The sequence below is a fragment of the Rhinopithecus roxellana genome, chromosome 6, assembly GCF_007565055.1.
Source record: "Rhinopithecus roxellana isolate Shanxi Qingling chromosome 6, ASM756505v1, whole genome shotgun sequence".
Lineage (NCBI taxonomy): Eukaryota > Metazoa > Chordata > Mammalia > Primates > Cercopithecidae > Rhinopithecus > Rhinopithecus roxellana.
In genome coordinates, this window is record NC_044554.1 from 53686954 (window position 1) to 53700977 (window position 14024).

At 39.2% G+C, this 14024-nt stretch overlaps 1 protein-coding gene across 8 annotated transcripts in view; it reads right to left on the reverse strand.

Annotated features, from left to right (window-relative positions):
- Positions 1-2253: 2253 nt before the first annotated feature.
- Positions 2254-14024, reverse strand: part of LOC104656604 (putative RNA-binding protein Luc7-like 2) — a 68761-nt gene continuing 56990 nt past the window's right edge. For all 8 annotated transcript variants that reach the window (XM_010356287.2, XM_010356290.2, XM_030932153.1 and 5 more), the window contains 3 exons: positions 12992-13021; positions 7965-8156; positions 2254-3541 (listed from right to left, as the gene is read on the reverse strand). In XM_010356287.2, coding sequence (XP_010354589.1) covers positions 3364-3541; positions 7965-8156; positions 12992-13021 — 400 coding nt within the window. In that variant the 3' untranslated portion in view covers positions 2254-3363. The remainder of the gene's footprint in view (positions 3542-7964; positions 8157-12991; positions 13022-14024) is intronic.

Genomic DNA, 14024 nt, shown 5'->3' on the forward strand with positions numbered 1-14024 from the left:
CCTCCCAAAATGCTGATATTACAGACATGAATCACCACACCCGGCCTGTACAAATATTTTTCTTTTCTGATTAGCTGGGCATGGTGGTACGTGCCTATAATCCCAGCACATTGGGAGGGTGAAGTGGGAAGATCACTTGTGCCCAGGACATTGAGGTTGCAGTGAGCTAAGATCATGCCACTGTGCTCTAGCTTGGTGACACAGCAAGACCTTGTTTTAAAAAAAACAAAACAAAACCAAACTATAAACATTTAACAATTATAACCAGCATTTATTTGGAAAAATTTAAATGATATACATAACCATTACCTAAAAACCATTTTGAAAGAATTTACTACATCAAATGGGAAAAGTGTTTGTGGAAACTGTAATGCATACTTGGTGATGGCTCAAAAGGCCAATGTTGAAAGTCATCACTAAAAATAGATTATTAAAATGTAACATGGAGGGGAAAGAGGGAACTTGGAAAAGATAAAGGTATACTGGTTTTAGGTCTAATAATCACAGGTAAAGTCTTTGTTTAAAAAACAAGCCTGGCAGGGGTATGGTGGGGAGGGTTGCTCATGCCTTGTATTCCCAGCACTTTGGGAGGCCGAGGTGGGCAGATCACCTGAGGCCAGGAGTTTGAGACCAGCCTGGGCAACATGGTGAAACCCTGTCTCTACTAAAAATACAAAAATTAGCCAGGTGTGGTGGTGCACGTCTGTAATCCTAGCTACTTGGGAGGCTGAGGCAGGAGAACTGCTTGAACCCAGGAGGCAGAGGTTGCAGTGAGCTGAGATTGCACCATTGCACTCCAGCCTGGGCAACAAGAGTGAAACTGCCATCTCAAAAAAATAAAATAAATTTAAAAACGTACCTATTAAAGGAGGCTTTTTTCCTTAGTTTTAGTTGGTGTTGATAAGCTCAGCAAAGGAGCTTTAGGGTAATACTTGATGACAGCAAAATGAAGGAAACCTTACTGAAGGTAAAAACCCAGCAAAACACTCCCCAGAGGAACAAAAGTTTTTTGCAAATACGATATACTTAGTTATGCTTTCTACCAGTCACCAACACAGAAAGACCAAAAATTGTGTATGAGAAAGTGATATGAAGATCTGAGATTTTATTCTAATTCAGTGGCATCAATCATGTAAAGAGCCATGCAGTTGAAGTGGTCCGGTGTGGCATGCAGCCCCACAGTGACAGTGCACTTCATGCCCTGTTTGTGCTGGGGCAGCCTGTACCACCTAGAAACCACAACTGCAGTAACCATTGATACACAGACCTGTGTTACTTCTACAAGTGTTCCATTCCAACTGTATATATACTTTAGAGTTCAAAATCTAAGTCCAGATACACTATTATAATGGGCCAGGTCCCAGACATTCTTCCTCACACCAACCAGTTAGTCCTTTTGATTTTACTCCAAACCCCAATGTATGAAATCCGAAGTGCTTGTAAGGATTTAGAACAGCACAGACGACCAGGAACAAAGCAGATACAAAACATTTCTCAGCAACCAAAAATAAAAGAAGGGAAATGGGCCACTGAGGCAGATGGGTCTCTCAGATTAAATGTCATATAAATTGCATGTGTGTAACCAAATCCAGTAGAAAACCCTCAGTTAATGCGGCATAGCTTGGTAAATTGGGAACTTGATGAGGTTTTGTTTTTTTTTTTTTTTTTTTGAGAAGGAGTCTCGCTCTGTCACCCAGGCTGGAGTGCAGTGGCCAGATCTCAGCTCACTGCAAACTCCGCCTCCCGGGTTTACGCCATTCTCCTGCCTCAGCCTCCCGAGTAGCTGGGACTACAGGCGCCCGCCACCTCGCCCGGCTAGTTTTTTGTATTTTTTTTTTTAGTAGAGACGGGGTTTCACCGTGTTAGACAGGATGGTCTCGATCCCCTGACCTCGTGATCCGCCCGCCTCGGCCTCCCAAAGTGCTGGGATTACAGGCTTGAGCCACCGCGCCCGGCCTGTTTTTTGTTTTTTTTTTTTTAATGTAATCTGGTATCACTTAGAATGGCCTTAGTTTCCCATTCTCTCACCACCTTCACACAGGCCCACATGCCTGTGACATCAAATCTGTCAAACTTGGGGACAAAGGACATTAACAGTTCTTGAAAGGTGACCTTACCCACAGATACTAATTTCATTACTTAAGGAATTTTTCTTCCTCAGAATTTCTAGAATCACAAGTGATACCCGCCGATTACAGTTTAAGTTACTAGTGGATATACACCTCTTCAATGCAGAAACTTAGTCTCATTATGTTGGTTACATATACTGTTTTTATTTGGGTTTGTTGAATGAGAATAAAAACACCCCGGTTTCTTCTGCAGGTCCAGTCCTTCTCTCTAATGGTCATTACAAACAACCCTGAAGTGGCTGGAATATAGTCAGCAAGGGGCTCACGTGAACAGCTCATCTGGAATCTTTGCAAGTACATATTTATGTCCTTTGGTGCCTTGCACAGTAAGGCACTGTTAATGACGTAACAGAATAGAGGAAATGCCCACAGCAAATAGTTCTAGTGACAATTTACTAGACAAGTTACAGTTTAATAATGGTGGTGGTGATTGTTTCTTTCATTTTATTATTATTTTTTACAATAAGGGTGTAGCCTTTATACTCCACACACACAAAATAAAACAAGTGCTTATTACGAAAAGAGTCCCTGCCCCCACCCCCCAAGAACATCCTGAACATAGCAATTCAACAGAACAGAAAAATCAAGACAAGTTTGATTTCAAAATTTCAATAAAAAAGCAAAAGTATGTAATGCAACAGCTGTTCAACTTCCAACTCTAAATAGGCACCATTAAACAAACCCCAGTATTTTAAATTTCTCCGGCACACATTCCAGGATCAATGCTCTGAACTGTAATCAGCTGGTAATTCATGACAGGAATACAGCCTTAGAATGGAAGCTATATTGCTTCCCTGCCCCCTTTCTCTTACAATTGGAGAGTGTAGGTATTAAGGGATACAAAGTCAGAGGAAGAAGAATTAAAAAGAAAAATGCCCAAAGCTGCAGCTGTTTGGACTAGGAAGACAGCATTTTACAAACGTTCAAAAAATCCCAAGGCAAGTAACACAATTTGTTCACTATCACTCTTACTTGAAAGAATAAAGAGATCAGCATCTTATTATATAAAACTGTACTTTCAGAACTGTATTACAGGTTCACCAGAAACTATGGATGTAGTTTTAGGCATCATCAAGGAAAACAGGTTCAGTTCAGATAAAGTTAGATACTGTATATCTAGCCTAGCTGGATCTGGTGTCTGGATCTGCTCACTGTCACCCTGAACAGCTGTGAACTAAACAATAGTATGTAACTCCATAGGAAGCTTAAGGATTGAAGAAATATACACAGCTAGTTAGATCTCCCCTGCTTCGCGCTCTTCAGAGCTCCTCCTGTCTTCTGATCTGCCATTAGCACTCTCATAGGACCGCTTCTTATCTTTCCGATCTCTGTCACGAGGTGATCTGTCTCTTGAACTCCTGTCTCTGTCACATGATGCTAAGTCTTGGTCTCTCAATCTTTCTTTTGAGGATCTGAAAAATATTAATTTGAGGAGCAAAATATGTTGGGTAACCCAAAAACCCAAATTAAAGAATAGGATAAATATTAAGCTCTTGATAGCTGAAGATATATAGAAGAATATACCCATGACAGAGGAGTCAGTTTTCTGACCAAACACTGAGCACTACCATAGCTGATAAGGGCATTAAAACAAGAAGACGGGTGAAAAACAAATAGCTGAGGGTCAGAAGGCTAAAATAATTTCTTACAGGCTACTCTCATTATCTCAGAGACAACAGAGTTTCTCCAATTCATAAAAGGTATTTCAATATAAAAACTAATACATAGATAATAGCTTTAAAAAGTGAAAGAAAGGTATTGTCTAAATTTTAAAATGGCTTAGAATAGGGGCCAGATGGTGACTATCTGGGGTGCTGCAGGTCCATGCAATCTTTGTGGCAGTGTTCTTTTCTTTTTAGAATGTAAAAACCATCCATAGCTTGCTGGTTGTACAGGCTGCCGGCCAGATCTGGCCTATCGGCAACAGTTTGCCAACACCTGACTTAGATAAGAGAACTACTCAATTATTAATATGAATTTAAATAACCACTTTTAAAAATCGACTCATACTGAGTTAGCTTATTCAACCAACAAGGGGAAATAAAAAAAAACAAAGATGCTCACACTAATAAATCTTGATTAGCCGTAACTGTTTACTACCTTCTCCATTCTCATACCCAACTTCAATAAGAAAGGTAAATAACAACAATCAGAAGGAAAACCAAACATATTATGGAATCAGAATAAACATGGAATCTTCTATACTTCCAACATCTAAAATCCAACAAATTACATTTATTTGGTTCTTTACAGGTGACACAGTACTTTTACATAATTATCTCACTCAACCCATATTCAAAATTAGGATCTGAGGCACTACCAAGAAGCTGAATAATTCTTTCAGGAAAATAAAAAACATGACTGTTCAGTTTTAGAAATAGAGTTGAGGGTTAAACAAAAAAAGGTTCTAAAATAATGTAAGCTTTGAACATTCTACTTAATGTTTTAATAAACTTAATTTTAAAATGATATAAAAAGACTGGGCATGGTGGCTCACACCTGTAATCCCAGCACTTTGGGAGGTCAAGGCGGGCTGATCACTTGAGGTCAGGAGTTCGAGACCAGCCTAGCCAACATAGTGAAACCCCGCCTCTACTTAAAATACAAAAAATTAGCTGGGTGTGGTGGTGTGCACCTGTAGTCCCAGTTACTCGGGAGGCTGAGGCAGGAGAATCACTTGAACCTGGGAGGCGGAGGCTGCAGTGAGTGAGCACAGATCACATCACAGCACTCCAGCCTGGGTGACAGGGCGACACTCCATCTCAAAAAAAAAAAAAAAAAAAAAAAAAATCACAGTGCCAAGTCTAGTGATTCCACGTCTACATTAGTCCTATCCATAGCCTTTGTTGGAATAAAATATGAAAAGAGACGGTAAAAATGATACCTAAAAAGACACTAGCTGCTAAACAGTCCCAGAGATCAGTAATAATAACTGAAAAACTATCAACTATTATGTCCCACACATAAGTGGTTTCCATATACTATTTTATTCAAACTACCAATAATCTTAAAGCAGGTATTCTTACTATCTCCACTTAGTAGATGGGGAAAGACAGGTGAGATAATTAAATTACTTAGCCAAGGCAGGACATGGTGGCTCACGCCTGTAATCCCAGCACTTTGGGAGGCCAAGGCGGGTGGATCACCTGAGGTCGGGAGTTCGAGACCAGCCTGGCCAACATGGTGAAACCCTGTCTCTACTAAAAATACAAAAATGAGCCAGGTGTGGTGGCCTGGGCCTGTAATCCCAGCTACTTGGGAGGCTGAGGCAGGAGAATCGCTTGAACCCGGGAGGCAGAGGTTGCAACGAGCCAAGATCGCACCACTGCCCTCCAGCCTGGGTGACAGAGAGAGACTCTCATCTCAAAAAAATAAATTACTTAGCCTAAACCAATGAACCCAAGTAATCTGACTTTGGAGTCTGCACTAAACATGTTTGAACACAGCAAAAAGAAAGATGCAAATGGTCCTCATTTACACGGGGTACTATTGCCAGGAAGAGGTCACAAAGACAATCTACTTATATCAGAGACCAGTATTCTACAGTAGGGAAAGGAGAACAGCAAAACATAAAAGGCTTTCAATAAGAACTTTTACCTTGAAAAATTAAACCCAAATATGTAGTGATAACTTGATGTTGTATGAAATACCAAGTAGGTTTTAACAATAATTATCTGATAATTTTTAGTAAAAACAAAGAATGATGCTTTAGAAGAGAATAATTTCAATTCAAAGATGAGAAAGTGCTCGAGAAAAGCAAAACTTTTAATAGTTTTACAAAAATAATCCTCCTTATGAACATGCTGACATCTTAGATATGATCATGTATCAGGTATGGTGGAAAAATTCCTATACAACTTCATAAACGCAGGAAGCATCAGGGACTAAAATAACACAATCTCAGATGAGGGGACTTCACACCCATCCTTCCCATACCCACCACCAATAAAGACATTTAAGAGTTCAGCAACAACAATGACAATTGGGCAGATTGACACAAGAAAATGTCTAAACCTTCCATCACCTAGCAGGATAATTCTGAAAATTCATTGTGCAGATAAGACAGGTAACTTCTTTAAAAATGCTTATTTCTGAACACTGCACTGAGGGTGGACCCCCAAAATCAGTTTCAAGAGCGTGAGATAAGAGGCCTACAAATCACTGTCCTTTACAAACTCCCTGCTCATTCTCTGCATTTGCCTAGGATATTCACTCTATATGGAATATCTTTTTCCTAGCTGATTCTACCTGTTCAAATTTTATCAACTACCTGAAGCCATTTTTGATTACTTTGCTATTTGCCTCATCTGAACTCTCAGATCATTTACTCTTATGATATGCAGTTCAGCACTTTATAACACGTGGCAGTCTTATGCCATTCTAATTATTGTCAAAGATGTAGATCCTGTGTTCTAACTCACATAGGAAACCTTTTTTTTTTTTTTTTTTTTTTTTGAGAGACGGAGTCTCGCTCTGTCACCCAGGTTGGAGTGCAATGGTGTGATCCTGGCTCACTGCAACCTCCACCTTCAGGTTCAAGCGATTCTCCTTCCTCAGCCTCCTGAGTAGCTGGGATTACAGGCATGCGCCACCATGCCCAGCTAATGTCTGTATTTTAGTAGAGACGGGGTTGGTTGGCCAGGCTGGTCTTGAGCTCCTGATCTCAAGTGATATGCCCATCTCGGTCTCCCAAAGTGCTGGGATTATAAACGTGAGCCACTGTGCCCGGTCTCACATAGGAAACTTCTTAGAGCAACTTAAAGTTGTTCAACTATGTTATATGTCTTTCTTATGTTTTACTAAGTCTACTACGGTAACACATATATAATTATTATTAAAATCACCTTAAGGACTACTAAAAACAAGGCCAGAATATAAGAAATAAAATATTGAGAGCCTATTAACAAACTCAGCTTGTGAGTGATTTCAGGGAATGGAAAGTTGAGTCAAAAAAAGGAAAGATTTTAACAGCTTTCTGCGGATTTTATTATAGATTTTATGTGGAGTAATCCACAGAATATGTAAGACTAGTAGGTACTAGGCACTCAAAAAATGTTTATCATACATATACTTTTGAATAGTTGTCAAGAAAAAAGCAATTTTAAACATGGCTTACATTACACAGAAATTACCTGGTTTAAGGGCCATCATGTGACCTGAGAAGTTTTGAGAGCTTGATCTATACAGACTGAATGCTAAACTCTTCTACCACATTATAATCCTTTGTCTATTCTTGATAGATATTCAAGTCCTCAAACATACCTTACCCTATGCCTGCACCTTTTGAATGTTCTCATTAAACCAAGGAAGTCTTGGAACTTCCTTAAGATTATGAGTCTGCCATGCCAAGCTAAAGGTATGTAACAATACATATCTATAGTGCAGATAAAACCAGAATACACTAGAATGTGTCTGCTCTGAAAAAGCATCCCAGCTCAAATAAGTTTAGAAAACAATAAATCAAAGCTAAACAATTCTTTTAATGAAAGGACTTCTCAGAGCCCCTAATTTGCTGATCCATACTAAGGGCATTGGTATTTAAAATTATTTACCTGTAAAGAACTTTTTTCCAAGACACACTAAGCAGAGAAAAGCAATAACCTCTGCATGTATTGGTTCCAATTTCTTGCTCTGGCTCATAAGTATATTCTTTCAAAACTACCCATATAATCACAGAAAAATGTTGTACACTCACACACAAATGTGTACATATTACCACCAGATGCAAAAGTTTCAAACCAATAATCTGAACTCTAAACATAAGTAACATAAGTAAACATAAACAACTCTAAAACATTAAGGGAGCTCCATATCCTCTGATTGACACATCAATACCTCCTCTTGGATCGTTCTCTGCTCCTATCTCTAGAACTGTGCCGACTTCTCTGGTGGCTACGGCTGCGGCTACGGCTGCTGGAGCGGGACCTGTGGCGATGGCGTTTCTCCCGAGATTTGGATCGAGTTCTCCTCTTGCGTTCACGTGACATGGAGCGAGATCGATGTCTGCGATGCTCTCTGGACCTGGATCTACCAGACAAGATTAGATTTTGTTTTTACCTTTGTAATTACTACATTTCTCATTTATTAAAGCCTTTTCTTTAAAGAAAAACTTTTTTTCAGTAGTCTTAATGTCAATTATATTCCAAGTCAGCTAAATCTACACTAAATTGCTGGTGTGTTAGTAACTACATACTAGAATTCAAAATAAAACTTAATAATTCTCAGCCAGGCACCGTGGCTCACATCTGTAATCCCAACCCTTTGGGAGTCTGAGGCAGGAGGATCGCTTGAGCTCAGGATTTTGAGACCAGCCTAGGCAACATGGCAAAACTCTGTCTCTATAAAACATACAAAAATTAGCTGGGCACAGAGGCACGTGCCTGTAGTTCCAGCTACTCAGGAAGCTGAGGTGGGAGGATCACTTGAGCCAGGGATGTCAAGGCTGCTGCAATGACCTGTGATCACACTGCTGCAGTCCAGCCTGGGCAACAGAGTGAAATTCTGTCTCAAAAACAAAAACAAGACACTGATAATTCTCAGAGATCAATCAGTAATGTATAAATTTATATCAGAAATAGTTTTTCAAGTGAAAGCAACTTTCGAACCACTACTATATGCCAGGGACTATATTATCTAGATGCGTTATTAATTTAATTGCACTTAAATATCCTGAACATTTTTTGTATTCTCTAGAAATTAAATATGTACCTGACAGACCTGGATAGAAGGGAAGAGAAGAGATGACGAAGCATACGTCAGGATAAATTACTCTCTCTCTCAATTAGAAAGGTGAGATAACCATAGAAATACGTTTTTAATGCCCACAATATGCATGCCTAGTCACAGTGTAATCAAAACAGAGTAAGGGCCAGGGGTGGTAGCTCACGCCTTTAATCCCAGCACTTTGGGAGGCTAAGGCAGGATGATCACCCAAGCCTGGGAAGTCAAGGCTACAGTGAGCTGTGTTCACACCACTGCATTCCAGCCTGGGCAATAGAGAGTAAGACAAAACACAGTAAGACAGTTCTCTATTCAAGGAGCAAAGAGTTTGGGAGAAAGAAAACTTGTGAAAATCATTTTTGAAAACTTGACTCAGACTGCAATAACAAAATGTATTTCTAATGAATATACAGAAATAGAGAAACGAAAAACATTCTGAAAACCCAGAAGATCTACGATCAAGGTGCTGGCAAAATAAAAACATTTTTTGAAAAGAAACCCACAAGGTAAGACACTTTTATAGCCTCCACCAGGTCACAAACTAACTTGTGGGGTCGGTAGGGGTACGTGGTGAGGGTGGAAATGGCATGCAGAGGACATAAACATTTGACAGAAAACAAGGGGAAACAAAGGCATGCAACTTTGTTAGAAGAGTCACTTTATGATGGAAATGTTCTCAACTGGATTATGGTGATAGTGCACAGCTTTCAATTTGCTAAAAAATCACTGACTTCAGAGTAAATCATTTTTAATACCTCAATAAAACTTAAATTTAAGTCACTTTAAGAATGTGAGGTTTGCTCATAATTTGATACAGCAAGTTTTTCAAAATCATATTATACATATGAGATAGTTTACAAATACAGTTTATGTTCAACTGATTGTTATAAACAATGCTTAAAAGCATTCAGCTTATATCAACATTATAGTCAAACAAAGGTACATGACATGGATGTAGTTTTAGCCACTCTTAAAAGGAGTATTTCTGGCTGGGTACAGTAGCTTGTGTCTGTAATCCCAGCACTTTGGGGGACCACAATGGGAGGATTGCTTAATCTTTAAACGGAAGGAGTTCAAGACCAGCCTGGGCAACATAGGGAGACTCCATATCTACAATAAATTTTTAAAAATTAGCTGGACATGGTGGAACATGCCTGTGGTCCCAGCTAGTCAGGACAGAGTGAGACCCTGTCTCAAAAACAAAACAAAACTAAAACAAAAACAAAACGTATTTCCACAGCTGAAATAATTCCAAAAGGAAGCAGAGGGAAAAGATATAAAACTCTCTCAATATAAGTTTTATCAAATTATATTTTGTTTAACCACTCATTTTGAGTTATTATGAATGCTTTTTCTTCCAATGTGTAACTTTATTCATCTTTTAAAAAACTCTAGGTAATTTTTTCATCCAAAAAATATTCACTAGGTATTTTTGCACTGTTCTAGGTACTACGGGAGGTTGAGAAGCAAAGTTATTGAACTAAACTTAGTGCTTATACTATAGAAAGGGATATACAGGTTGGTAGGCAGTAAATAAAGGTATGTCAGGTGGTTAAAAAAAAAAAAAAAAGATCTATTGCTGGACACGGTGACTCATGCCTGTAATCCCAGCACTTTGGAAGGCTGAGGCAGGCGGATCACTTGAGGTCAGGAGTTCAAGACCAGCCTGGTCAACATGGTGAAAATCCAAAAAAAAAAAAAAAAAAAAAAAAAAAAAACTTAGCAGGGCATGGTGGTGCGTGCCTGTAATCCTAGCTACTTGGGAGCCTAAGGCAGGAGAATCACTTGAACCTGGGAGGCGGAGGTTGCAGTGAGCTGGCATTGCACCACTGCACTTCAGCCTGGGTGACATAGCAAGACTCCATCTCAAAAAAAATTAAAAGAGGTATTACGTTGGGTGGAGAAAGACAGAGAAAAGAGTGGAACTATTTATACAGAATAAGCAGGGAAGGCTTTTCTGATAGGGTGGCACTGAAGCAAAGCTGAAAGAAGGAAGGCAACAAGTGAATCAGCCATCTCAGAGAGGAGTGCTTCAGGCTGAGGGAACACAGATGCAAAGTCCCTGAGGTGGGAAAAAGCTCAGCATGTCGAAGGAAAAGACCAGTGTGGCTGGAATGAAGTGAGCAAAAGGAAGTAACATCAGGGTCTTACAGGCAGGGTGACCAGATACTTCATCATTCAAACCAGAAGGCGCTGAGTAAGTTACTGAGTGTAATGAGAAGCTATTAATACATATTCTGAGATAAAAGACATAAACCAGAACTATCCCAGGGCAGTTTGGGCTATGCCAAGCTTGTCCAACCTGCAGCCTCCAAGCCGCATGCTGCCCAGGATGGCTTTGAATACAGCCCAACACAAATTTGTAAACTTTCTTAAAATATTATGAGATTTCTTTGCAATTTTTTTTTCAGCTCATCAGTTATCATTAGTGTATCTGATGTGTGGCCCAGGGAAGCCAAAAGATTAAACACCCCAGACCACACCGTCACCCTATGTAAAAGCTTTGGTAAAGATGTTAACTTCTCTTATGAATGAGATGAAAAACCTTTGGAGAGTCAGAGGGCTGACGTGACATATTTCATTTTTTAAAGGGCTTATCCTGGCTGATGTGTGAAAAATAGAATGAGGTGAAGAAGGGGAGTGGGCAAGCACAGAGAAGTAAGGAGCCCAGTTACAAGGCAAACGTACTATCTAGGTAACAGGACTAGAGGAGTAGAAATTAAATATCTGGCCCAAATATCTAAAGATGTTCTACGTGCAATACTTTATGTTTTCAACAAAGGGACCAGCTTATATTAATCAAACAGTAAACAAGAACAGTATCACAGTTTAATGTTTCTACTTATGCTAGATCAGAGAAATTCACCAATAATAGAAATTAACGGACACAACAGGCCCCACTTATTAATGTTCTTTAGTTTTTCAGTGTTTTAGGCAGAAACACCATTGAAAGATTTAGCTAACAGAACCATAAGTTTTTTGTTTTCCTTTTCTTTTTTTGAGACAGTCTCACTGTCACCCAGGCTGGAATGCAGTGGCACAATCTCGGCTTACTGTAACCTCCACCTCCTGGGTTCAAATGATTCTCCTGCCTCAGCCTCTCAAGTAGCTGGGATTACAGGGACCTGCCACCACATCCGGCTAATTTCTGTATTTTTAGTAGAGAGAGAGTTTCGCCATGTTGGCCAGGCTGGTTTCAAACTCTTCACTTCAGGTGATCTGCCTGCCTCAGCCTCCCAAAGCGCTGGGATTATAAGCGTGAGACACTCCGCTCAGCCAGGTTTTTCCTTCATAACAACAAATTCTCTACTTTTTAGGGGAAAGTTCTTGGGAAATAGTCTCTAGAGCTGAGAACTCAGAAGATTTCTAAAAGAAGATGTGATCTGAACAAGAGGAATAGTAGAATTTGGAAAAGACTGAGAAAGGGCCTTCTAGGTGGGATTGGATCCATGAAGAAAAGCTCAATGACTAGAATGAGAGTGGCAAGTGAAGAACTGAGAAAGAATGAAGTACAACACATTTCCCTGCCTTTCTCAGACAAAATGTATCACCAACTAGCAAAAACGATAAAGAAAGGTTTCAAACCCCAAATATTAATGCTGAAAGTCAAAATAAAGTATTGTCTTGCTCTTTAAGGCTGCAAATGCCTCTGAAAGCTTTCTGTGATCACTGTATAAAGGAATGGGTAATAAACTCACATAAAGTCAAGACTGCAGGGTATACTAAACATTTTGGTTTTGCTTAACCTATCAATCAAAATTTTCTCCAACTATTAACCTATTTATGTTTTCAATAGCTACAACCTCTTAGAACATGTTTCCTAAATGTACCACCCAAATCGATTTTTAAAAAATTAATCCTTTTACATCTCTACTCTGAGCATCTAAACGATTTAAATTTTTTAAGAGTCCCGCTCTGTTGCCCAGGCTGGATTGCAGTGATGCAATCTTGGCTCACTGCAATCTCTGCCACCTAGCTTCAAGCAATTCTCCTGCCTCAGCCTCCTGAGTAGCTGGGATTACAATCGTGCATCACCGTGCCCTGCCAAAAAGAAATTTTTTTAAAGGACCATTTAATCTGTAAAAGCTACCTTTGAAAAAGACAACTTCACTACTTATACTTGTCTTATGTAATACACCTACCTTTTCGGATTCTTGCTGTGTGATCGGGACCTAAAAAAAGAGTATGTATTTTTAGAAAAGTGGCTATAAATAAGAAACAGTACAATGTTACATTATATTCTTCCTGATTTCTAATGTTTACATTAATTTTATACATACAAGGCATGTACCTATGCATATAAAACTTTCCAAAATACACCACAAACGCGGCAGATTTCTTCACCTTGCAGGGTTTGCTTAACTCAGAATACTTGGCTCTTAAAGAATATGCTCCTAGGAGATTAAAACACAGTACGGGTTGAGTACTCCTCTGAAACGCTAAGGATCAGAAGTATTTTGGATTTTTTCTGTATTTTTAAAAGTTTTACATTTTTTTGTTGCCCAGAGTGGTCTTGAACTCCTGGATGCAAATGATCCTACCACCTTGGCCTTCCAAAGTGCTGGGATTACAGGCGGCCGATTTTTTTTTCAAAATTTGAAGTGTCTGCATTATAATTCACTAGTTCAGCATCCCTAAACCCAGAAACCAAAACCTGAAATGCTCTAATAAGCACCTCCTTTAAATGCTGTCAGCACTCAAGAAGTTTCAGATTTTGAGGCTCACTGGATTTGATTTTTTGGATTTGGGATGCTCAACCTATATATCACAACTTGCTAATTTTTCAGAAACCACTTAACTGCTTGGAAAAAATTATTTTATATCTGTCATTTCTTTTTTCCCTTCTGGGAAGAGTGAAATTCTGTGGTCTGAGATCTATATACTCTTGGAGCTACAACCTCATACTATAATGTCTAGAACACCTAGTTCAATTTTACAACATGTTTCTTCAAATGAAATGAGATACTCTACATAAGGCACTTGTCACATTTCCTAGCACACAGTTAACACTCAATAAAATGTAAAGTGAATATTATGGTTAGTAGAACACCACAGGGATTATTTTTTTTTGGTTGATACATAGCATTGTTGAAAGCATGGCTTTGAGATCAGCCAGATTTGAGTTTTATTTCTGGTTCTACAATTCACTGTCTGTGTGACCTGAGTAAGTTACAT